Consider the following 26,552-nt stretch of genomic DNA (forward strand, 5'->3'; position numbering starts at 1 on the left):
TAAATTACTATAACTTAAAATATCGCTTAACACCAACCCCAGCCTCTCAACATTTGGTCCCAATCACATTGTTTCTGAAAGGCTTGACAGTCATCTTAGCACTTCTTCCGTGACTACCCTTCACTGACACTTTTCTGTCTTCTTTCCTACAGCAGATTGCAGATTGAGTTTAACCAAGACGTGCAGAGGCTGATCACCGCTGCCCTGACCTACCACAGAAGAAGGGGGCTCTGCCTTCCCAGTTGGGCTTGTGTTGACATCACGTATAACTTAGCATCACCTGCTGCCTGTGTGGAAAATTCTCCCTATTGAATTTTTTTGCACATGGAGGACAACAGCAGAGAGAGCCAGACGGGCTGATAAGACCAGAGACAGCTGGGAGAGTATTTCACCTCACGCCCTCAGGACGTTTCCTCTAGCTGGAGTTCTGGACTTTGACAGAACCCCGTCCAGTCATTTTGATTTTGCTAGCTGTCTTTCTCTTTATTTTCCCCACCACATTGTATTTTGTTTCTGTACTTCAGAAATGGGCCTACAGACCACAAAGTGGCCCAGCCATGGGGCTTTTTTCCTGAAATCTTGGCTTCTCATTTCCCTGGGGCTCTACTCACAGGTATCCAAACTCCTGGCCTGCCCCAGTGTGTGCCGCTGCGACAGGAACTTTGTCTACTGTAACGAGCGAAGCTTGACCTCAGTGCCTCTTGGGATCCCGGAGGGCGTAACCGTACTCTACCTCCACAACAACCAAATTAATAATGCTGGGTTTCCTGCAGAACTGCACAATGTACAGTCGGTGCACACAGTCTACCTGTATGGCAACCAACTGGATGAATTCCCCATGAACCTTCCCAAGAATGTCAGAGTTCTCCATTTGCAGGAAAACAATATTCAGACCATTTCACGGGCTGCTCTTGCCCAGCTCTTGAAACTCGAAGAGCTACACCTGGATGACAACTCTATATCCACAGTGGGGGTGGAAGACGGGGCCTTCCGAGAGGCAGTTAGCCTCAAATTGTTGTTTTTGTCCAAGAATCACCTGAGCAGTGTGCCTGTTGGGCTTCCTGTGGACTTGCAAGAGCTAAGAGTGGATGAAAATCGAATTGCTGTCATCTCAGACATGGCCTTTCAGAACCTCACGAGCTTGGAGCGTCTGATTGTGGACGGGAATCTCCTGACCAACAAGGGCATTGCTGAGGGCACCTTCAGCCATCTCACCAAGCTCAAGGAATTTTCGATCGTACGGAATTCGCTCTCCCACCCCCCTCCTGATCTCCCAGGTACGCATCTGATCAGGCTCTATTTGCAGGACAACCAGATAAACCACATCCCCTTGACCGCCTTTGCAAATCTCCGCAAGCTGGAACGGCTGGATATATCCAACAACCAACTCCGAATGTTGACTCAAGGGGTCTTCGATAATCTCTCCAACCTGAAGCAGCTCACTGCTCGGAATAATCCTTGGTTTTGTGACTGCAGCATTAAATGGGTCACAGAGTGGCTCAAATATATCCCTTCCTCTCTCAACGTGCGGGGTTTCATGTGCCAAGGTCCTGAACAAGTGCGGGGGATGGCTGTCAGGGAGTTGAATGTGAATCTTCTGTCATGTCCCACCGCGAGCCCCGGCCTGCCTCTGTTTACCCCAGCCCCAAGCACAGCTTCTCCAACCACTCAGCCTCCTACTCTCTCCGTTCCAACTCCCAGCAGAAGCTATACGCCTCCAAGTCCTACCACATTGAAACTTCCCACAATTCCCCAAGGGCATGGCCGAGAAAGAGTGACCCCCCCGATTTCTGAAAGGATCCAGCTCTCTATCCATTTTGTCAATGATACTTCCATCCAAGTAAGCTGGCTCTCTCTCTTTACAGTGATGGCATACAAACTCACGTGGGTGAAAATGGGCCACAGTTTAGTAGGGGGCATTGTTCAGGAACGCATAGTCAGTGGCGAAAAGCAACATCTGAGCCTGGTTAACTTAGAGCCCAGATCCACCTATCGGATCTGTTTAGTGCCACTAGATGCTTTTAACTACCGCACCGTCGAAGATACCATTTGTTCAGAGGCCACCACCCATGCCTCCGACCTGAGCAGTGGCAGCAACACCGCGTCCAGCCACGAGCAGACGACGTCCCACAGCATGGGCTCCCCTTTTCTTCTGGCGGGTTTGATTGGGGGTGCAGTGATATTTGTGCTGGTGGTCTTGCTCAGCATCTTTTGCTGGCACATGCACAAAAAGGGGCGCTACACCTCCCAGAAGTGGAAATACAACCGGGGCCGGCGGAAAGATGACTATTGCGAAGCAGGCACCAAGAAGGACAACTCCATCCTGGAGATGACAGAAACCAGTTTTCAGATCGTCTCCTTAAATAATGATCAGCTCCTTAAAGGAGATTTCAGACTGCAGCCCATTTACACCCCAAATGGGGGCATTAATTACACAGACTGCCATATCCCCAACAACATGCGATACTGCAACAGCAGTGTGCCAGACCTGGAACACTGCCATACGTGACAGCCAGAGGTCCAGCGCGATAAAGGCAGACAGTACAACTCTTGAGAACACACACGTGTGTGAACATAAAGACACGCCAATTACATTTGATAAATGTTACACAGATGCATTTGTGCATTTGAATACTCTGTAATTTATACGGTGTACTATATAATGGGATTTAAAAAAAAGTGCTATCTTTTCTATTTCAAGTTAATTACAAACAGTTTTGTAACTCTTTGCTTTTTAAAATCTTAAAAAAAAAAATAGTTGCTGAAGTACTGTACAGGGTTGTACAATGAGAACCCAATGCCAAGGCAAAAGAAAGAGTGATTCTTCCTTATGATGCACATTAACCATTTTGCCGTTGAAGCTGTCAGAATAAATTTCTTTCCTAGAGCTGGTGGTCGGATGAAAAGGCAGATTAAAATGGACTCACCGGGAAAAGATGAAAAATATGGCAAAACCAGAAAATGGCCCACATATTTTCATGCCGTTTCTATGCCTCCTGGCCTGGAAGACAAGGAAAAAATTGCATAATGTGAGAGTGGAGGTAGTTACCCTGATTTGACCCAGAAAGCATCACAAGGAAGCTAGTTCCCATGAGATAAGTTAACCCAACCTGACAGAATCAAGAAAATTGAGATGAGATTTGAAAAGACCTTAAAATCCAGGGGTTGGCTTTCTGACTGGGAACTTAAAAATCACTCTTCATGCTTTCCTGGCCTGATGTGATAACAGAGTTAGAGACTTGAGTCTGATTTCTGTCATCTTCAGGGACTGGTATGATGTCCTAGCAAGAAAGCTCCCTTTAAAAGTGTTACTATTCAAATCATATGTCAGGTTGAATCACATTCAACAGAGATATATTCTAGAATACTTTTTTAGAAGAGGCTAATAAAATAATGGGAAGAATTATATTGAATGGAATTATTTTTGATAATGAGAATTATTTGGGTAGATTCACTGAGGCTATGTCAACATGATATTTAGACCAACAAGGGATCGATGTTTCAAATATAGTAGAAAGACTTATTTAAAAATGACTGACACTGTTTAGACAAAAACAACTGATCAGTGGTTCTATTATATTGTACCAATTGATTTTGGTAGTATCATGTTGAAATAGCTCGAATTAATACCTTCATTCCCTCACAAATTTTTGTCTTCCAATCATCTTGCATATATTTTCGTAATTAGTTGTTTATGCTACCTTTGTTATTTTCCCCCTCTGCTCAGTATTTCAAAGAAAATTATGGATGCCAGTCTGGTTGCACAAACTATTCATGTGTACTTATATATTTTTAAGTGGATACGAATTTTCACTGTTAGTAATTCTGTAAAGACACATCAGAGCTGGCCAAAATAATGCATTTTTTTAAAAAGCAATACCAGCTTTCCACCTTGGACTGACTTTGATCCTGTTCCACTTTTAAAATTTCATTTGTTCCTTTTCAGTCGTGGATTTTCCTCTACTTTGGGAATTGTGGAGGTATAATCCATCTTCTAAGAGCAGGACAACCAATGAAAAATGAACAAGTCAGAGAGTGAAGGCTGGTTCCCCTAGTCTTGGCAAAGCAGGGCGTAAAGCATAGGGCATAGAAAAGAGAGGGCTGTCATCTTGCTTAATTCTAGATATTTTTGAAGCAAAGTCCATCTTCAGAAAACACATAAAATTTAATCCTTGCCATCTCTTAGGTGTAGAAGGGCTATAGATCACATACATTATCTAAAAAATACCCCCTTGAGTTCTTTTTAATCAAATTTAGGCATTTCACTCTGTGCTTCATATTTGCTTTACCACTGGTCATTATTTTAGGAACCCATGAAGTAAATGTCACGATAATCTTGCTTTTTCTCTCTCTAAGCAAACTAAAACTGTGATGTGTCTTCTTTGTAAAAGTTTAGGTATAAAATGCTATGCAACTTTTCTTTATAGTAAGAGCTTTATTTTCTTTAATAATATACCCCAGCTTATATGTTTTAATCTCCCTTGTCCCTCAGAATAAGCGGAAAATATAACTGAAGCTATAATGTTGTAGACGCAAGAATTGAAACTGCAGTCAGTAGAGCTGAACATAGCGACGAATTAATTTAAATTAATTCTAAAGTGACTCTGGCTTCCATTTTAGTCTATTAGCTAGAGAGTTTTGGCTGTTGTTTTTTTTAAAGCTAGGTCCACATCGTGAAAGGATAAGACAATCTGTGAAGGTGATCAGTGTAGCAGTAAGCCATGTAAAACAAGAACAATGACATGGGGTTTTGTGTACTTAGCCACATAATTCCTTTCCACTGTCTTCTTCTCCTCGGCTGTGTAGATAAAACTGTATGTTCAAATGATGGTACTTTGACTTTGGAGGGTTTTTATTTCTATTATCCACAAAATAATTGTTCTCATTTATTTGTATTGTATATGTAACCCCCAGTGAAATTTTGGGCTGCTGAAAATTCTTTGTTTGGGACAAGGAAGAAAAAGGATGGAGAGGTTCTTAACAGTGTCTTATGGGATCCACAGAATTATTTGGAGCTTAAGACGTACAATGGAGGTCCAGTCACCAAAATGGTTAGGATGGTCTCACAGAGCTCTTCTGTTAGAAGGTGTTCTTGAAGTGACAGAATCTCGTTAACAGGCTTTATTTTGATCTTGTGCACAACATGACAAAGATTGCTAAAATTACAATCAGTTTCTTATTTGTAATAACACACCTGGGGTTCTCACCTAAACCAGGATAGAAAGCACATCATGAAATTTGTGATGTCTGATGTGTCTTATGAAAACTACTGAACAACCATCCCTTGTGGATTATGCTTTGATTGGCATTTTTAATCAGGGGAATGTGTTTTACTGATACACCCACTCTGTTTTGGGGCCTCTCTTGCTGTCATTATGTATATGTCATATGTTTCTTGAGATGATTAGTTAAGAGTCAAGGTTGAAAGTAGAGGCCAAGACCATGGGAAAAAAAGCCATGTTCACTGGCTTGTAAAGAGCTTGAGTCTGTCTGACCAAATCAGATGATTTCAGATAGTATCTGTCCACTTTCACAGCTTGGTAACTATCACTGTACCAATGTATAAAGGACATTGCAAAAAGAAAAGGCATAGCTGTGATCACACTGATATTACTGACACTTACTCATACCCAGAGTAGTCATCAATACCTACTTGTCTGGAGGGATGTGATTGATCATGGAGAGACCCTAGGCTTCTCTCACACACTGTCAGATGCAATAGCAGCCCATCACATGGGCCAATCACAGGCAGAGGTGAGGAGGGTATCCTCCAGCTTATTTTTCCTTGTAACAAATGGAAAACATTCTCCCCTGTGAGAAATAAAGTAATTTCTAATTATCTGGATGTTTGTTGAAATATATTAGACATTTTCCCTGAGGTTAAAAAAAAAAGTGTAATGTGACCAGTCTGGTAAAAAGTATTAATGAAGTAGCTAATATAACTGTTCCATTTCCTACCTAGTGCAGATCATAATGTTCTTAGTTATTTCACACAAGCCAGAATTTCCTTCCCTACTGGGGAGGATGGGCTCTTCATGTTGTGAGCAAAGCATCTATTCAAACCACAAGGTAACTGTAGTCCACAGAGAGCAGATGCTGCACTTGACCAGCAAACCTCAGCTCTAGAGTCCATTGCAACTTTTGAACAGTGAAGTGGTTAATTTCCATTGACATCTTGGTTTATAGCATTTTCCTCTAACCTGTAACAAGGAGACATTACCTTTTACTTTAGAATATGATGATAATAGTTTTGCTCGTGACTTACCTTACCAGCTCCATGGGAAAGCAAAGCAGAAAAGAGTGCCCAAACGGGAAAATATAACATGCACAAAACAAAACTCCTGGTTCTCGGTCTTGTCAAACCTTACCTGATGCTCTTTATACTCATGGGAGGAAAGCTGTGGCTTGCATTCTTCTCTAATTTCCTCATCAGGGTCAAAAGACAATTACCGCCAATGAGGGAGGCTTGTCATTGTGGGGGAAAACTTTTGTACACGTACAATAGATGCCATTGTTATCAGATTCTTCTGCTATAGCTTTTGTTTTTTTTTCTAGCTGCACACTCACAAGAAGAGCACAAAGCAAGGCCATTGGAATAGGCATTTTCAAATTAGTATGACTCGCACATGCACGCACACGCACATACACGGGGCATTTGTAAAGATGTGCATGGGATGTAAGATTTATAACCATTTTGAGGCAAGGTGAAGGCATCCCTGCTGTGTGTCCCTCAGGACTAGTATATATTCACTGAAACTTAATCCTGATGATTTGTTATCCTTTGAACCGTATGTTGATTTGCTTCTGGTTTGTGTTTAGCGTGTTCTCTCTGACAAGGGACTGCAAGGGGCTGGAAGATTCTGCATCATACATCCTCTGAGACCTACCATTGCACACTTTGTTAACTACAAACTTCACTCTACACTATACAGTACGTTGTTGATATATTCAGTAAAGGCTTATTTTAAAAGAAAACCACATTGTGTTTATCTGAGTAAGTTCATTGGGATACAGCCAAAATTTGTGTTGTTACTGTAAAAGAAAAATGAGGGATGCTTCCTGATGACACAAGATTGCAGGAATGAGGGAGTTCATAGTATTTTCATACTCTCCTACCATGAAGACAACTTCTATTTTTCAAGGCCATTTGATCCTCTGTGTGAGAGGGGTTTATTTGAAATGAGGAATGTTCTATTTTCCTACTAAATTGTGTGTTCCTATGAATATCTTTTAAGTATACATACATACATGGAGACCATTATTTAGTGTTTGTGAAATCTATGTTGTTTAGGGTATAGATAATACCAATGTAGTTATTCAATCAGGATAGTCTTTCCCCCATTTCATAATATACACTATTGGTTTTAAATGTTAATTTGCTTTAAGCTGGTTTGCTCCTGGTACTTTCCTACTTCAGAACTGTGTACAGCTCATCCACCCATACTTTGAATGAGCACCCATGAAAAAGGATCTCTTCATATACTCAAGTTCAGTTCTGGATGAGTCTCATCTGATTTTCCAGAGCCCCTTTTTCTTACCTCTCTTGGCCATTTCACTGATAAGTTATTTGACAGAGATTGTCAAATAAAATTATGACATTTCAGTTAACGAGTATTACTAATCTGTAGAATCTCTGTTGGGAAAATAACTACGAAAGATAGTGGTAACGTGTGATTCATATTACATTTGGGGAATTTTAACATAATGTCCATGCTATTCTTGGTTACTTTTGTGAGTTTCAGACCTTATTCTATGAAGGGATACCATTTATTTGAAAGAATTTACTAAGGTCCTTCTAACTGTTTCAGGCACTAGGCTTAATTCAGAGACCTCATCGAAGAATAAAATGCCATTTTAGCTAAATCGAGCATATCTTCTAATACACTATGTCGCTAAAGAAACCCCTTTGTTGGTCCAGTATAATTTACTACTCCTCTACTTTCTTCGGTACTATGTTAGGTTCTACTAGGGATTCAGAGAAAAATATGACTCTTCTCGTTGAGGAGCTCACAGATCATGTAACAAATCCTTTTTCTGACACTTTCCAGTATCTCACAGCTCATGTAATCACTTTACATACTTTTATTAAACTAGAGGGTATCTAAGGTAACAGAAGAGATGTACCTACCTGTTGGTAAGATCAGTGATGCATCTGTCATATATTAGATGATCTTGGTTTTTAATAGATGAAGCAAAGTAAGAGTACATTGGTAAAATAAGAACTCAATTTAAATTAAATTTTCACATTTATACCAAGTAATTGAAAATGTAGGAATTGCATTTGCTCAGTACACATCAACATTTAAAATTCCCATTAAGCACCAGAATGGGATTCAATCTAAAATGATAATGATGGCACCTGACAGTTATTGAGCACATATGAATATGTAAAATGATATGCAAAATGCTTTGACACACATTTGCATCTTGTCTTTAAAATAACTCTAAGGTCCAGTCTCTTAATTTTTTGAATTTTAAAACTCACCTTCAAGAGAAGTAATGATTGGTCTACAATCATAAATCCTATAAATGGCAGAGCCAGAAATGAACTCCAAGCATTACTTCATAGACTCTTCATTTTTCCTGACTTTTAATAAGTCAGCCTTAAGAATGACTAGCCTTCAGGACAAATTCTTAGTCAATGTTTAAAGGTTTTTGATGATGAAGCTATCATAACTTCTCTCAGTGGATGCATATATTAATTATTATTTATGGCAGATCGGGAACATTTTAAAAACCTGAAAATATCTATGTCTTTTAAAGCCCTCCGTAAATCATTCCTATTTCTTATAGAAATTCTGTTTTTGATTATTTGATGGCTGTACATTTATCTGATTTGAAAGTTTCAGATGGGATCAGGATATGTCTCTACCCAAAGGGTGAGCTGAAATAACTATCAAAAGGACTTGAATTGGATTATTTTTAGTAAGGAGTTTGTTTCATACTTGAGAGGTTGCTCTGAGAATTTTGTAGATCCTGCTGAAAATGCACAAATGTCAGAATCTATTAGGGCATTAGCAAGCCAGCTTCTGGATTTATACTTCTTTTTTTCCATAGTACAAAAAAGAATGTGTGCTTTAGGGGATATTATATAAGCATTATTTTCATTAGTTATACTGAAAGTTAAGGGTACAGATTTTTTAATGGTATACCCCAAACCAGATGTTATTTTAGCACACGCACCAACTCATGATCCCATTTGTCAATTTTCTTGGTATGAAATCTAGACCAAATGAAAACTTCAATATATCCTTAGGGGAGTTCTTATCATTTCAATGACATAATAAACACCCATATTTGGTCAATCTTTTCCTAATCGAATATGAAACTCTACTGACTTAGTCTGCTAAACTCCCTCATTTCGATACTATGGGTCTTTGTTAGTTTTGTTTTCATTCAGCAAATATTTCCTGAAGAATAGTAAGATTTGGTGCTGAATAAGACTTTCTCAGGAGGATTAAACTTTGCATTATCAAAGTCTTTCCTGGAAGTTGCTGATATTCAACACACGGCCTAGGCTATTTCTGCCTCTTTACTTTCTTTGAGCTCTCCCACTCCTACATTTAAATAATCGGCCAAGGATCCTGCTATTTCTGCACTTGCCTGGTCTTTCAAATGTGTTTTCTCCTCAGTCCCCTGTCTATGCTCTGGTTAAGACTCTTCCTTTAGTCTTTTCCCACTTCAGCCTTTCTTACACACCGCGGGACAAAGGAAAACGATAAAGAACGCCTGAGCACGACACTGTCTTGCTTTCAAAAATTCCATTACCATTACTTAAAATCCAAACTCCTCGTGTGACATTTACGTCCTAGCACAAGGTGTGCCCTGTCAGTACTTACCAATATCTCTCCTCCTTCATTATGTGCCCTGGATTAGATAAATATTTAACATGAGAAGACAAACAAAAAGTTTTCAGTTGATCTCTGAGAGATCTCAAGCTCCTTCATACAGTTGTACTTTTTGCTCATTCAGCCTGTGAAATTCTTCTTTGCTGGCTGACACGTTTATCCTTCAAGATAACACTCAAATGCCTCCCTTGGAAAGCTGCTTGAAACACATCTGCTGATGATCTGACCCCTCTGTGCAGTTAACATAATTTTGAAAAATACTTTTATTTTTAGCATCTATATATTGTCATTTTTCATGGGTCTGTTTCATGCCTATACCCTAGGTCCCGTGGCAACAGAGAACATATTCTCTCAGTTGTGCCTCATCCAGTGCTAAGTACAGTGCCCAGCTTGGGGAATAGCCACCTATCAGTCTCTTATGGCCAGATAACTTTTTTTAAAAGCCTCAGAAAAAAACTGTGGAATTCTGAATTATGCAGAATTAGCTTTTCTCAAATGCCATAATATGCATTTTAAAAGAAGAAACAAAACATATACCTTCTAAAAAATGTATCAGTTATCCAGTACTATTTTTTTACAGAAATTTTGTTTTTGTCATTATTTGGTGGCCATACATCTATCTGGTTTGAAAGCTTTAGATGCAATCAGGATATGTCTATCCCCATAAGGTGAGCTGAGAGAACTATTAAAATTACTTGAAGAGTACCCTTTTTATATGTTACAGACAACCTCAAACCTTTCAGCCAGATTGCATAAAAGCATGTAAAGCATAAAAGCATATCTTAAAATTTGCCTTGCAACAAAATGTCACTATCATGAAAAGCCCACAAAGCATGGGCAGACACAAAGTCAAATATTTTGACAGTTTGCTAGTCAAAATGAATTCTTCACATGTAAGATGCAGAGGTCGATTTTTTTTTCATTTCCATCAGCAGAATCAAAAGAGACAGTCATTATTCACTGTGTCCTATCTTACATAAAAAATAAAGCATATCGCATTTAAAGGTTCACATTCTGTTATCTTGGTTATTGCCATGAGAATAGTCTCCCCTAGAATGATATGCCCATACAAAAAGGCAGTGGAGAATGGTGATTATTAAGAACTCAGACTTGAAATTAGGCTAAATTATTTTGGAAGGCTGACTCTACCACTGACATGCCAATGGGCCTTGGCAATAACTTACACGTTGTGGTCATCAGTTTCTTTTACCTTAAAGGAGGACAACGATGTCTAACACATATGGTGGTTGTTAGAATTAAAGGCATGCAGGATAGTTGAAACAGTATCTGGTACTGAGCAAACACTGAATAAATGATATTAGCACCATATATTTTTATGCAAACCTAATTCACGTGCCACATTTATATAGTGAAAACCAAATTGTTTGAGTATTATGCATGCAGACTATTAACTCTAAGGTAATTAGCATCCGAAAGTTTACAGAAGTGTGCACAACTCTTACCAATACAAATCTTATAGGGAGTTTTCCATTTTTCCTATTCTTTTTTGGTGAAGAGTTGGGGAAAGTGAGGTGCCATAGGATAACATAGAATAATAGCAGGCCCTTCCTTTGTCTCATGGTGAGTGGGAGCACTGAATAGTATTGTTAAACAAAAAGAGAACAGACTTCTTTGAATGTAGCATATTTTCTCTCTGGTCTACAGAGTACATATTGATGTGGTTATAGCTGAAAATTAATTTAGGAAATATGAGTATAGAATGGGTCCCGGAATGAATGTTCAGAAAACATTGGAAAATTGAAATATTTTTTTTAAAAAATCTAGGTTATAAGTGTCTGTTTCAAAAATCCATAATTTTAAGTGATATAGTTTTATTTCATTCTACTACACCACCAGTCACAGCATCAAAATCCACCTTTGGTTTTCAGATAGCAGGGACGGTAGCAACCAAATGGAAGAACGTTTGTATGGCTCTGCAGTGCAGATGCAATAATCTGCCACCTGCCATGCAGTTACTTTTTGCAATCAATACCATTCTTAATTTTGTAATCTGGTTGTAATTGAGAGGCGTGCATCCTTTTCTGCTGGGTCATTTTTCTTCTTTTTGTATATTTTCTGCGTGTGTTAGTTAAAAGAGTCTCAAAGCAGCTGACTCACTGCGATCTATATTCACATTCTTTTCCTTTCATTTTCTGGTCTTTCTTTGCTTAGTAAATGCAGACCGGATATTTGGATGCTGGGGGGGGGGGGGATACTTTCTCTTCTAGCCCTTGAGTGCATGGTTGAATTGGTTTCAGCGCAGTTATTCATCAACTATAAATGGATACTGGCATCCCCATGATGTACAGCCAGTCTCTATTCTTTTTGGACCAGTGTCTGTTTTGATTAGTTGACACCCGCCCCTTTCTATTGTTAAGTATTTTACATATCTGCCCTCATTTGTTGGAACACAGTATGCTTCACTAGTGGATCTGAAGTAAGGTGGAACCAGGAGGTGAGTTACTTTGTCATGAAGGCCAATCACATCTAATAGCAGCAGTATCTACAGGAGTATAGCCTAATGGATGGGAAGCTAAATTATTAAAATATGATGGATCTCTTCAATTCTGAGTTCAAAGCTCTTTAGAGCTAGATTCAAATCCCTGCTCAAGCTCATACTAACCTTGGGCTTGGGGTTATTTTTGTTTCAGTTTTCTCATTTTTACATGGGGTGATAACAACCTACACCTCAGCAATAACAATACAGCACCGTGCCTGACACAGACCAAGTGCTCAGTAAATGTCAGCTACTTTCTGAAAACATGGAATTGGTGTACAAAAAGTTGGACTACGTAGCTCAGGTCTACCTTGGATCTCAGGTTAAGACCATTTATCTCTCTGGCTTGTTACTTCCAGTTGAAAGCACAGTATTTTGGTTGCTCTCCTAAGTTCATTTGGACTTTAGGTTCTATTTCATCCTTGTTAGTTTTCCATGAAGATTAGTTTTAGTTAATTGGGCTGATTTATATCCTGTGTTCCTATAAAATTTGGGAAGATGTGTATGTTAAATACAGGGCATATTTAAACACTTGGTTTCATTGACTTTATTATAAAGGCACATGTTTCCCATTAGTTATAACACCCTCGGACTTGATATGGTTAAGAAGCGACTTGCATAATCACTAAAAGTGGAGTTATGGAATCACAAACAAGCGCAACTTTGCATCTCTGTTTTTTTTTTTTTTTTTTTTTTTTTAATGTGTCTAAGCCTCAGCATGAGGAACTACTACTTGTGAGGGTCTAATGAAATAATTTATGTCAAGTCTTCAGTTCAGTGACTGGCATTTATTCAAACCCATTATGACTGAGTAATTACAGATGAATAGAAAGAGGAACAAGTGGAGAAAAACTCGTTCTTATGAACTCAATTACCTTAAGTTAAAACAGTGAAATGCAAACTATATTACTAAGTAGACATATTTATAACATACTTTATTTCAGTAAAAATTATCAAAGATAGATTTCCCTATAATAAAAATTGTATAAACAAGATTGTTTTTTAAAGTATTAAATACATCTTCTACTTTTACAGGCCTTTTATGTAATAGCTATTAAAGTTTAATATTCAACAGAAAAGGAATTATGAGAATACCCAGGAAAATATTAAGTGATAAATGTGGTTTATTTTTGATGGAATAGAACAGACTCTGCCATTTCTTTTCTCAGAACCTTGAAAAAAAAAATGCACAATTATGGTCTAAAAAAAATAGAGGACAAGTTTTTGGAATAATTAGAAAATTCTTTTTTCCAGGATCTTCAATACATTTATAAAACTACTGCCTAACAGATAACAATGAGACGTTAATTTCAAAATGTTTAGCCTTTAAAGTGGTCGCCTAAGAATACCTGCCAATAAACACTAGCTACATTTGATTACATCATACACCTAAATATAATAATGAAACATTGTTTTGTTAAAGATGTTTACATACTGCAGACTTTCCAATAATTTATAATAATCTAATGATTGATATTTTAAATTAATGGCTTTTGATTGAGTAATTAGAAAATGATCCTTGCAATTATGGTTGAAGTATTATCATTCATTATCTATTCTGTGGAACTCAGAATGAGGTATCATTATCTATTCTTTTACAAGCTTTTATTTATGTTTCTCATTAATTAGCTCTTTGTTATGAAATTTTTTAAAGTTCATTAATTCTGTAAAGGGAATGTAGTAAAATGTAACCAAATTAGTAAAATATTTATTTTTTAAAGTTAGTTAAATATTATGCTACCTCTATAAAGGACCAAAATAGCATTTAAAAAGGAATCTATCAAAGTAAATATAATAAAAATGTTTAATGCTATTTTTATTGCAAACATTAAAATTCTACCTGGCGGTTAAGGAATATCACTAACACTACTTAAATACAGGAAAATCAAAGGTAAATTCACCTGGGAGAAAAAAACATATCATGTTCATCTCAACTAACAGTGAAAGAAATTAAAAATTTCAGTCACATGCTTTTGAAATAATTTATTTTAATAAATATAGCTATCACCAATGAAAGAATTACTATAATGCAAGTCTGTTTTCAAAATGTAACCTGAATAGTAAGCCACAAACAAACCAGCATAAGAAAGAGAAAAAGAAAGGCATAAATGTTTATACAAAAAACATTTTTACAGGCAAAATGAAACAACAAAAACATATGTTTTACAGATCAGTGATCAAAGTGCAGGCACATACTTTGTGGTGTGACATACATTTTTAAGGAAAAATAAGCAACATATTTTGTAGGCATATAAATAAACACATTTTAAACATATGCATCATTTGTGGCATGGGGACACAAGTTAAAATCATCAGGTCTAATTTAGAAACTATGAAAAAAGTGACATCTAGACCAAGAAGTTATCAAAAGTATTATCAAGTAGTTTAAAATGTTAACCCTCCAAGTACTAGAAAATTGAACTGCTTGCTGTTATTAAATGTTTTTCGAGAATCACCGTGGCATATGATGTGGTGGAAATAACATTGGCTTTGGAGTTCAAATACTGACTCGTTCACTTTCCAACTGTGTTCTCTAGCCAAAAAACTTCACCTCTTTAATGTTTAGTTTCATGCTTTTAAAAAGGTATAATAAAAAACCTACCACAGTGATGGTGTGAGAATTCATTTAAAGTTACCAACCCGGTGCCTAGTGTATAGCAGTCGCTTAGTTAACTCCATCCAACTTTTTATCTTTTCTATCACCCCTGGTAGAACTGAGTGCTCTTCCATGCCCCCGTAATGAAAATAAGCATCTCACAGCCTGTTCTTCCGCAAAATCCTCAGAATGAGAAGGATGCCTTCTCATGTGGCCAAAAGTGATGTAGCTTTGAGCATAGATCCACTATTCCTGCCATAACTTGGGCGTGCTTATCTACCGCACAACTTAAAGTAAGATTTAAAACGTGACAGTTTTCTTGTGAACTTCTGTGGATATCTCTGGAAGAGTTGGTGGGGCACACTTTTGCAAATTGTTTGTGTTTCTAATCTCCCACCAGTAGCAACAATAGGGGCAACTATATGTACCCATATAATGGTATCATTTAAAGGAAGCTTAAACTCTCTGTTGTTCTAACTCTTCTTTCTACCATCCTGGACTATGGTTTTATTTTTATTTTTTTAATCTTTATTATTTATTTATTTATTTATTTTTTAACCTTTTCCCTCAACCATATTTGAAATGCCTACCGTTATCCTCATTTCTTTGATCTCAGGTACCTTACTAAAACGTGTCCATGTTATCCAGATTTTTGAGAAGTGAAGTGTTTACAAGCCATTATGATGGGAGCTGGGACTATGTGGTTTATCCGTATGTAAGAATTACCAGTTCAGGAAGGGATAGAAGACAATTGAGTGTGGATAGAGAAAGGAGAAATGGAAGAGTCTGGAGCACAGGTGACTAGGGTGGACAGACACAGAAAGAGATCCCAAATTTGGGGACAGCATCAAAGAGAGCCTGGGTGGCTGGCGTTCCCAGAAGTGCTCAGGTGCTATTGGCAGAGAGCCTTCTGCTGCCACCCCCTTGGATGTTACCCAGACTGAACAGAGTACTTCACCAAGGTTCTGTCCTCTTCCCCAAGCCATTCTTACCTGATGACTAATAGACATGGGATAGGGAGGCCTGGACTTTTTACTCCAGCTCAGATCAACTCTGAAGGGCCGTGATATCTTCCAAATGGGCAGCAAGCTCAATGTAGGCTTTCCTTGAGATTTCACAGTGGATTCACTTCTCCCTCTACCTGGTCCTGTGTCCTTCCTTTGCCTTTTCCAGGTGTCAGAGCAAAATCCCTCTCTAGTAAGCATCTCACATGCTAATCTTGATTTCAGAGTCTGCTTCCCTGGGAATCCAACATGCCACAGCCTACTTCACACTTCTGCTCAAGGATGTCTTAAATTTTGCCAGAGATAGAACTATAATTACGTGAAGATGCAAGACTGAGCCTAAAGGATTTGCTTACTTATTGAGCAAAATGAAGTGAAATTAACATCATGTTAGAGCCTCTGTTCTTCTAAATCTATGAGTTTGAATAATGCACATGAACATACATGGGGCATGCATTCAGCTGCCTGTTTGTGGCAAACCTATTTTGATTAACCAATATAGCACCTTTCTTCTCTGAAAATTGTCAAATTTTAAAGGAAATAGCCCTAATATACACTAAATATAAAAAATAAGAAAAAAACCAAGAAATGCAAAAAAGTAAACAACATTTAACTAACTCAAGTTTTTAAATAAAGCCAAAAGAAGCCAAGTTCGTTGACTCTATATGAAAATAAAAACATTTAAGAAAATGGCAATCAAAATGATTGGTGTGTTAGGCAAGTATCTCCTGTAGATAGATAAAAACCACACTAAAACCTGAAGAATTTCCAGAACTGGCAGTCTCCACTCTATAACAATTTTCTCTCATGATCCAATTATTTTAACGACACCTGCAGGATCCCACAGATTTTCTCAATTATTGACTGAAAGCTGGGAAAGTGGCGACTCGGTCACTGTTGCCCTGTTTCCTTCTCCCAGTCACAATACTGCTTGACAAGTTCAGTTACCCAGATGGCAAGTTGTTTATGAGCCTGCCTTCTGTTAAGGTGACAACATCTTGACAGGATTAAAAGAGAATCAAATTCTCTTTCTGAAGTGGTTTATAGTTTTAAAATAAGCGGCTTTTCTTGAAAGTAGTTTACCCTCATGGGCAAAAAGAAGATGAGCATTAAAGGCCATCGAGCATTCAAGGCACCAAATTTACTCTCTGTAATAATGTAAGTAGAAGAAGGGGTCCCACCAGTAATTCTGAATCTTGTGTTTCCACTTTCTGTTACTTAACTTTCAAATGAGCCCAAACAATGACAGCAATCAATGATTTGTCTCAGTCCTCTTTGGATAGCTGCTGATTTTTTTTCTTATGATTTTGGCTAGCATTAGCATGTACGTTAGTAGAATTTATAATTATAGATTCATTTTCTATTGTCAAGTGCAATCGCACATTTTAAGGATGGAAAAACTGAAGACCCCAGAAAGGATTGGCTGAGATCTTGCAGTAAGTGACTGAGCTTTGAAACATGGTGCTTAGGATTTTGAATCAGGTTGCTTCCCCTCACTATGCGGCTTCACTAGTAGATTTTCTTATAGTTATTGCCATTACCTAACTATTTAATTAGTATGGACCCTGCTGTGAGCTTATGATGGGTCATTCTACAGATATAGCAAAGAAAATCTGGAAATGACCAAACTGAACACTTTATTCCCCAAACTGTGTATTTTATCAGGATAGTAAGGCACTTAGTGGCCCTACCAACATGCTGGCTACATTTAGAATGATGCAATTACTAGTTTTTAGCACAGATCATGACCAAGTTTCCCTTGGGAAGTAAAATTTAGACACCAAAATGTATATAACTAGTATTAGATATCTTGAGAGGTATAATTTTTATTGCTTAATCCTTGCAAAAGACACTGAGAGCCTTCTCTCCAGAAGCAAATTAGGAGAGGCAGAATTATTTATTAATAATAATGGCTAAGTTCTCTCATAAGGTCTCTGCCATTGCAGAACTATTTGCTGCCATAAATTTTCTACTTTTAAATAAATGTGCCTTGTGAATATTACCGTGTTTGTAGACACATGTTGGGTTCTCACTGGTAAGGCTCAGTCTTCTCTTTTAGAATCTAGTGTCTCCACAAAGAAGCTTAAGCTCCCTGACTAGACCATAGCAAACTGTTCAAATGGCCTGGCAAACACAAGGCTAGAAGCTACCTTTTATTATCTCTCATAAATAGCTTTATAGAAATGGTGTAAACAAACATTTCTACAATGAAGAACCTACCTTGAGGTTTTCTGCAGCACAGCTGAGTTGCTTAAGTGGAAATCCTGACCTGGCTTTCTGCTAGCCATGAAACCTTGGGCAAGTTGCTTAAACTGTAGCCCTAATTTCCTTGTAGTACTAGATGAGTTTAAATACATATAAAGTATGTACTACATCTAGTGCAGTTCCTCATAAGGTGGGCGGCAATTATTCTTATTCCTCCCACAAACTATTTAGTTTATGACTTCTGCTAAAACCTACTGAAGTGGAAACTAACGATAGAGAAGGCTTTTAAAAACAAAACAGCCTCCAAGGATAAAAGATGAGACTACAGTATTTAATGCTGAGGTGGCAAGGTGTGAGAGTCAACTTTTTAGGCAAAGCCTTGGATATGGCTAATTAGCATTCATTATTTCCAATTCCTTCTATATATCTTCCTTCCTGGAAAGATTAAACCACATTTTCTGGACATTTTTGCACTTGGGTTCTATATGTGAATTAGGCTCTTTCAATTATATGCACATGTGCAAAACTTTCAAGGCAGAAGTGATGTGGAGGCTATCTTCCTAGCAGTGTTTAGACTTGGGCACGAGAGGAAGAGTAGCCATAATCAGTGTTCCAATGTCTGATCACCACCGCAGTTGGTGTCAAGAGGCAGTAGCAGGAGAGACCTCATTTCTGGAGCTGCAGGAGCATGTCCTTGGGTGAAACAGTTTAAGGGGTAGCCCCTGATTTCTCCTGTACACCCCCCTCAGTCCCTTCACTGATTTTATGCACACATAACACTTGTATTAAATACTCTTCTACTTGAAATAACTGGAATAATTCCCACTTGCTGCGTTTTATCTAGCTGGGTGATGTATTTGGTACTAAACCAAATACAGCTCTATTTACTTAATATAAATTTGGTAACGGTTGCCTCACCAAGTTGAATTTGAAAGAGGAGGCAATCCTATTAGTGCCTAATGGATCACTGGCAATTCTTGGCTTGCAGTAGGGAAAAAAAAGTCAGCTACTGAAATTATCAACTGAGGTCACCTGGAATGAAAGGCCTATTAAAACCAAAGTTTTGCTGGACTGTGTGATTGCTTCAATATAATTTTATAATGGGAATATAAATCTAATTGTGGGTTAGGCTGGCTCTTTCTGTGTGGAGTAAAAAGGATACAGAAAGAAAACAACAAACTCAGGGTTTTAAATATTTGACTCAAAGAAAATCAGAGAAGCCCAAGGAACATCTATGGATACCTCCCTCAATCTTTTATATCTTATAGTTGCAGGGCTACTTTTGGCAAAAAATGGTAAGGAGTGTCTGATCTTGTTATTGCTGAATTACAATGTGAATTGAAATATAGCCTCATTGGCCTGGGTGGTCCTTATCAGCAGGCCAGACCAGGGGGACTATTAGTGGCAGGCCAGGTCAGGCCAGGGGGTCCGTTAGTGGCAGGGCAGGCCAGTCCAACCCAAGGGGGCCTTTAGTGCCAGTGTAGGACACTACAGGGAACCCTTAGTGCTAGGCTATTTGGGCTCTTAGTGCCAGGCTAAAACAGCCCACGGGAGCCCTAAGTGGCAGGCCAGGTTACTCCAGGGGGGCCCTTAGAAGCTGGCTAGTTATTCCAGGGTGGCCCATAGTGGCAGACCAGGCAAGGCCATGGTGCTCCTTACCACCAGGCTGGGCCAGACCAAGGTGCCCTTAGAACCAGGCCAGGTCAGGCCATGGGGCCCACAGGGCCAGGACAGGCCAAAGGGCCCTAAGAGGGATGAGAGGCCAAAACCAGAAGGCCATTGGTGGCAGACCAGGTCATACCAGGTTGCCCTCAGCAGAAGGCCAATCCAGGCCAGCAGAGCCAATATCTGCAGATCAGTCTAGGCCAGGGAGGCCCTTAGCAGGATTACAGGCCAGGGGAGCCCTTAGTAAAGTTTTATAATTTATATTGTACCAGAATATTTTCTTTTTCATTAAAATATCAAACTTGTTTATAAGCAGTTTATTTCTATAGTTACCCTTATTTTTGTAGTTTCATCAGAATCCATGATTACATCATTTTTTTCACTCCCACATTTGTGTATTTTTATTTGAATCAAATTTATGTAATTAAAATAAACACTGAAAGTGAATACATAGTTTTTGTTGGGTTTTTGTTATTCAAATAACCAGCTTTCAGTTGTATTAATCTATCAATTCTACCAATGTCCCCTATCCTGATAATCTGATTTCACATTTTTATGTTTAGTATATCCATTCTCTTTTGACTCTTAGGTTTGTTATTATTTTCTTAATTTCTAATGATGAAGAAATAGTTTTAAAATAATATTTATTGTTTCATAATGACACATAAGGGTATGAATTTGCTTCATACCCTTACATGTCATTAAGATATTTGACTTTATCTGCTACATTTTAGGAATTTAACTATGATGGACCTTAGTATGATTTTCTCCTCTTTTCTTTTTTAATCCTAGTTAGGGTTTGCCAATCTACTTGGGGTTTCTTGAATCTGTGGATTGATGTATTATGCCCATTTTGGAAAATCCTCGGCCATTACACCTTCAATGACTGCTTCTGCCCCCTTCTTTCTCCCCTCCCTCTCCCCCTCTTAGTCTGATTGCACATATGCAGGTTTTTTTTTTTTAATTTTATTTTGTCAATATACAATGTGGTTGATTATTGTGGCCCATTACCGAAACCTCCCTCCCTCCTCCCTCTCCTACCTCCCACCCAACAATGTCCTTTCTGTTTGCTTGTCATATCAACTTCAAAGAATTGTAGTTGTTATGTCTTCTTCCCCCCCCACCCCCGTTTTGTGTGTGTGTGTGTGTGTGTGTGTGTGTGTGAATTATATATTAACTTTTAGCTCCTACCAATAAGTGAGAACATGTGGTATTTCTCTTTCTGTGCCTGACTTGTTTCACTTAATATAATTCTCTCAAGGTCCATCCATGTTGTTGAAAATGGCAGTATTTCATTCATTTTTATAGCTGAGTAGAATTCCATTGTGTAGATATACCACATTTTCTGTATCCACTCATCCGATGATGGACATTTGGGCTGGTTCCAATGCTTGGCTATTGTAAAGAGTGCTGTGATGAACATTGGGGAATAGGTATACCTTCGACTTGATGATTTCCATTCCTCTGGGCACATATGCAGGTTTAATAAGGCTCATCCACCTCTGGTTTTTCCCTCTTCCTCAGGGAAGGCCCTTCAGGGATTTGGATGGAAATTCTACTGGGTCACTGGTCAACCATGAAAGACTGTAACAAATCCACTTGTGACCTTCAGAGGTTTCAGCTTGCTTTTTTAGCACACACATCCTGCAGCTTTAAAATGTGCCCAAAATCTTGAGGGACCAATCAGCAGCCCTGTCCCTTGGGGAAACATAATGTCTCAAGCACTTTGAGATTCAGGAAGATTCTACTGTGACTTTTAGGAACCCTTGGCCTGGTTCCTCAATCCTCCATGTTCATCTCCAGAACATACAGAATGGCTTGTAGATAACACTAACCACATCGTGAGATAGGAGGTGCTCAGTTTCACTGGGTCCAGGTTTTTGGACATGCATCTGGGTTTCCAGCCACCCTCAAGGTCTCAGGTGTGTCCTCTAGGCCCTCCCCTAGAGGAAATCTACTGTTGCCAGTTAGACCTATTTTCAGCACCAACATGGGGAAAATGAGACCACAATGGGCTGGCTTATGGAAATCCAGTGTCTGGGCATGCTCAGTAGAGAGGGGTTATGCAACCCTTGTATCTGAATGACCTTCCACTACGGGAGCTAGAGAGCACAGAATATTCTCAAATACATCTGGTGCCTGTGATAGGATTTGACCAATGAGCATACACCAAGAAGAGACCAACTGAGCATGTGGAAGACTATGTTACACAAATGGGAACCACACTTTTTATTGAATATTCATTAGACAGTGGAACTATAAAAGCCAGATCCCAGCAGAAGAAAGGGCTGCTGCTCACTCTCTTGGAGGCAGCCTGCACTCAGTATTGAACATAAAGTGTTTATTGCTTGCTTTTGTGTTAAACTTGGTGTGGGCTTTGTTCAGTCTCTGGAGCTATGTCTCTCTCTCTCTCTCTCTCTCCCAAATCTGTATCTCTTCTTTATTACATTAAACCTATTCTCACTTTGTCCTGTGACTCCACTCTTGAATTTTTCCCTGTAGTGGAACCAAGAACCCAGTAAGAAGATGGGGTGGGTTGAGACTGACTACTGGGAACCCCCCCCAGACATCAGTCAGTGCTTCTCAAGTTATGTGATCTCTCAGGCCAGCACCAGCCATGAGTGAACAACCAATGCTTCTCTGGTTTCTCTGTCCCTGGCATGGGCCAAGTGTGATCATCAGTCCCTATGGAGAATTATCAAAAACCCTCTCCTAGAATTTTCTCTCCTTACGAAATTCCAAGTCATGTAATTATTGTTTTCACAACTCTGTTATGCCTTCAAAGATAGTATTTTTGTAGTTTATCTGGCTTTGTCCTAGTCATTGTGCTGAGCATTGAGATGTTGCAACATCTATATCCTAATGAGAAGCTGAAGTCATGGCACATTTGTTTTTTTAACTTTTATTGAGATATGATGTACATGCCATACAATTCACCCATTTAAAGTGTGTGATTCAATCAATTTTAGTACACTCAGATTTTTGCAATCATCACAGCAATTGTAGAACACCTTCAGTACTCCAAAACTAAATCCCTTAGCCATCATCCCCAATTATTCCATCCCCTCCAACCATAGGCAACCATTAATTTCTTTTATTTTCCTACCAATCTCCTTATTTTGCACATTTAATAAAAAGGGTATCATACATTATGGGGTCCTGTGTGAATGGCCTCTTTCACTTAGCATAGTGTTTTCAAGGTTCATGCGAAGTTGTAGCACGTGTCAGTACTTCCATCTTTTTTATGACTGAATAATGTTTATTTTACATGGATATCCCACATTTTGTTTATTCATTCATCATTCATGGACTCGTGGCTAGTTCCACCTTTGGACTATTGTGAATAATGCTGCTATGAGCATTTGTATTCAAGGTTTTGTGTGGATGCATAGTTTATTTCTCTTGGCATATACCTAGGAGTGGAATTGCTGGATCATATGATAACTCTAAACTGAATCATTTGAGGAATTTTCAGGCTGTTTCTAAAGTGGCTGCACCATTTTAGTTTTCCCAACCATGTGTGTGTGAAGGTTTTAATTTCTCCATTTCTTTACAACACTGTTTTTATGCATCTTTGTGATTATAGCCATGGTAGTGGGTGTGAGGTGATAACTCATTGTGGATTTGATTTGCATTTCTCTGATGACTACTGATGTCAAGCATTTTTTGATGTGCTTATTGGCCATTTGTATATTTTCTTTAGAAAACTGTGTATTCAGATATTTTGCCAATTTAAAAAAATGGGATATTTATCTTTATATTATTAAATTGTAAGTTTATATATATATATTCTGGATACAAGCTCCTTACAAGATTTGTAAAATTTTTCTCCAATTCTGTGGTTTTCTTTTCACTCTTTCATTTTTCTTTTCACTTTTTCAATGGCAGTCTTTGAACCACCAAAGTTTTTAATTTTGATGATGTTCTGTTTATCCGTTTTTTCTTTTTTTGCTTGTGCTTTTGATGTCATGCCTAGAAAACCATTGCCTAATCTAAGATCATGAAGAATTACACTTATGTGTTCTTCTGAGAGTTTTATCGTTTTAACTCCCCTCCCCAGTTTGGTCTTGAGGTGTCCAAGGGGAAAGGCTGATGGGACCCAGAGCCTGAGCTGGGAGGAAGGGGGTGCTGTGGGGTGTGAGAGAAGCAGCTAGCAAGCAGGAGTGACCTGGATGGGACCCATCTGGGAGGGGGCAGCTACAGTTCCAGGATCAATGAAGGGACCCTCAAGGAAGGGGGCAAGTGGGAAAACATCTGGAGGACTGGATGGGCATCTTTGGAGATGGTTTCTGGGATGAAACAGTCTGGGGCAGAGCTGTGAGGAGTCTGAAAAGGGACTGTGAAGTGATACCCTCTCCCCTGCTGTCCATCCCTCACTCAATTCCTGAGCCCTGGAGTCCAATACCCCCAAGTCAGGGATTAAACTGGCCCAGGAAGGTCCAGGGCAGGGGCTGAAGAGCAGCCTCTCTGGTCTGCCGGGTGCCTAGAATTCTGTGACAACTGCCACAAAGGGTGGCACAGAAGCTGCACGGGCACCAAGTGAAAGCCCTACCCCTTTCACCAAGGGGGTCCCTCCCTAAGGTGGGCAGAGCCAGCGATCACAGCTTTCATTGTGACTCCACCCTTCCCTGTATTCTGGCCACACCCCCACTCCTTTCATTTTTCTCATCCACCAATGGGCTGTGAGCATTGAGGCAACACCCACTTTGGTGTTGCATAGTTCTGCCTGCTCCCACCAGCTGTGGCTCAGTCACACATCTGTGCTATTAGCTGAAGGAAGCGATTCTGCACTGCTTGGATGATGGTGATGCAGCCCCCCTCTGCTTTTCCCTGCCCCAACAGAAGAAATTGGCTGTAGCTAAGAAAAAGGTATAACATGATGGGTTGCAAGCCCTGGACCCAGCCTGAGGCCCCTCTGATGGCGGGACATGGGCAGGACTCTGTATCACTTCTGAGGCACACAGGGCTTGTCCCTGTGTGCCTCTTGACTCCCCTCACCAAAGTCTTCTTAGCCATCACTGCTCCCTCAGCAGCCCAGCCCCTGCCCTTGCCAGGTGCCCCCTGTCATTACTACCTGTAGCCCAGCCTTTGACCTGATGACCCAGTCCCCTAAGTGTTTTCACCCTCTTTCTGGCTTCTCTGGTGGTGGCACTAATTTCCATTTGGAAGGGTACTCAGGACTAGGGGACCCAAGACTGAGAGGTTTCTGGCTCCCTTACTCCCTTCACTTAGACATTGACAACTTGAAAAGCCTACACTTCACCTGTGAGCTCAAAATGTTCACAATATCTCTGGCTGACAATTGGGAGAACGGGATGGTTTTGTTTTCTCCCAGGTTTCTACTCTCTAGAGACATTTTACAATTTATTTTGGAGTCTGTATGACACATTAGAACTCCCTAGGATTCTGGGACCTGAGCACCTTTCAGTTAGTGCTCTCTGGAGGGAGATGTGCTTATCTTCTGAAGAATAAATCCTGGGCAACTGAACTTCACAGCTTGAATCTTGCCCAGATCATTTCAATCTGTGACGCCACAAGATTCATATGGAGGCATCATTCTGAGGCATCAGATTTGCTTGATTCTTTTGAGAGAGAAAAAAACCTATTAATATACTTAGGGGTGACATTCACCTAGATTTGTAAGATTGTAATAGACTTCTCTCTGAAATGATGCTTGGGTTGTCCTCTTTTTGTTAGGTCCCCAGATCCCTTAGGGGTGTGCCCTCACTGACTTCTGTCATTATGGTACATTGATGTAAACATTTGAAAAGTACTTGTGGGCCGATCCTGTGGCGCACTCGGGAGGGTGCGGCGCTGGGAGCGTGGCGACGCTCCCAGCGGCCGCGGGTTCGGATCCTATATAGGAATGGCCGGTGCACTCACTGGCTGAGTGCCGGTCACGAAAAAGAAAAAAAAAAAAAAAAGAAAGAAAAGTACTTGTGTGCAGCTCTCGGCTCTGTAAGAGAGCACCCCAAAGTCTGATTTGTATTTTGCCACCTGGCAGCTGCTGACTCATGACAAAGCCCCAGAAGACTAAAGTTAAATTCCATTATTGCCTTTTTAAAGTCATGCTGTCAATGCATTTCTTCAGCAATTTAGTGATCATTACAACACCTTATACAGTTGCTGGTGGCATTAAATCAGACGGTATAAGTAAGAATATTTTGTAAAAACTGTAAAGTAGGAAGCAAGTATAGAGGCTTATAGGTCTCCTTAACATTAACTGCTTTTTTCTTTTCACAGTTAAGAGATTACCAATGGAGAAACAGCCCTGGTGGTCCTTCAGGAGCAAAAAACAAAATAAAAGTTGGCAGTAGCCCTGATTCAACCACTTCTGGGGATTTCCAGTTGCATAAGGAGGTAAGTCTCAGCTGGTCAGGCTCCTGGTAACAGAGGCTCAAGGGGCAGTAGGGGGTAATGGTAACGTTCATGGAAAAAGTGTCAGGTACTGGCTAAGAAGTCTGGGTTTGAATCCTACCTCTCCCTCTGCTAGTGATATGATTTAGGACTCTTCTCTGAGTCTCCTCCCTTGAAGCTGTACACACAAAGATGGGCCACAAGCTTGGCTCTCTCATTGGATTCTGCTGCAGGAAGCACAGGATGATTTTGATAACACAAGGGTCCAGAGCTCAATCCCTGTACTGGCCACAACCACACACACACACACACACACACACACAAAGTACAGAATGAGAGCTGCTTGGGAGGGCAGGGACAGTGGGGGACAGAGATCTTGA

At 39.5% G+C, this 26,552-nt stretch overlaps 1 protein-coding gene across 1 annotated transcript; it reads left to right on the plus strand.

The window, feature by feature from the left end:
• The first annotated feature begins 526 nt into the window (after positions 1–526).
• Positions 527–3,164, plus strand: FLRT2 (fibronectin leucine rich transmembrane protein 2). Its single transcript, XM_063091634.1, has one exon. It carries the CDS (start codon positions 527–529, stop codon positions 2,507–2,509), a length of 1,983 nt encoding a protein of 660 aa, XP_062947704.1. The 3' UTR covers positions 2,510–3,164.
• The last annotated feature ends 23,388 nt before the right edge of the window (positions 3,165–26,552 follow it).

This window comes from Cynocephalus volans, chromosome 3, assembly GCF_027409185.1.
Source record: "Cynocephalus volans isolate mCynVol1 chromosome 3, mCynVol1.pri, whole genome shotgun sequence".
NCBI classification, from domain to species: domain Eukaryota; kingdom Metazoa; phylum Chordata; class Mammalia; order Dermoptera; family Cynocephalidae; genus Cynocephalus; species Cynocephalus volans.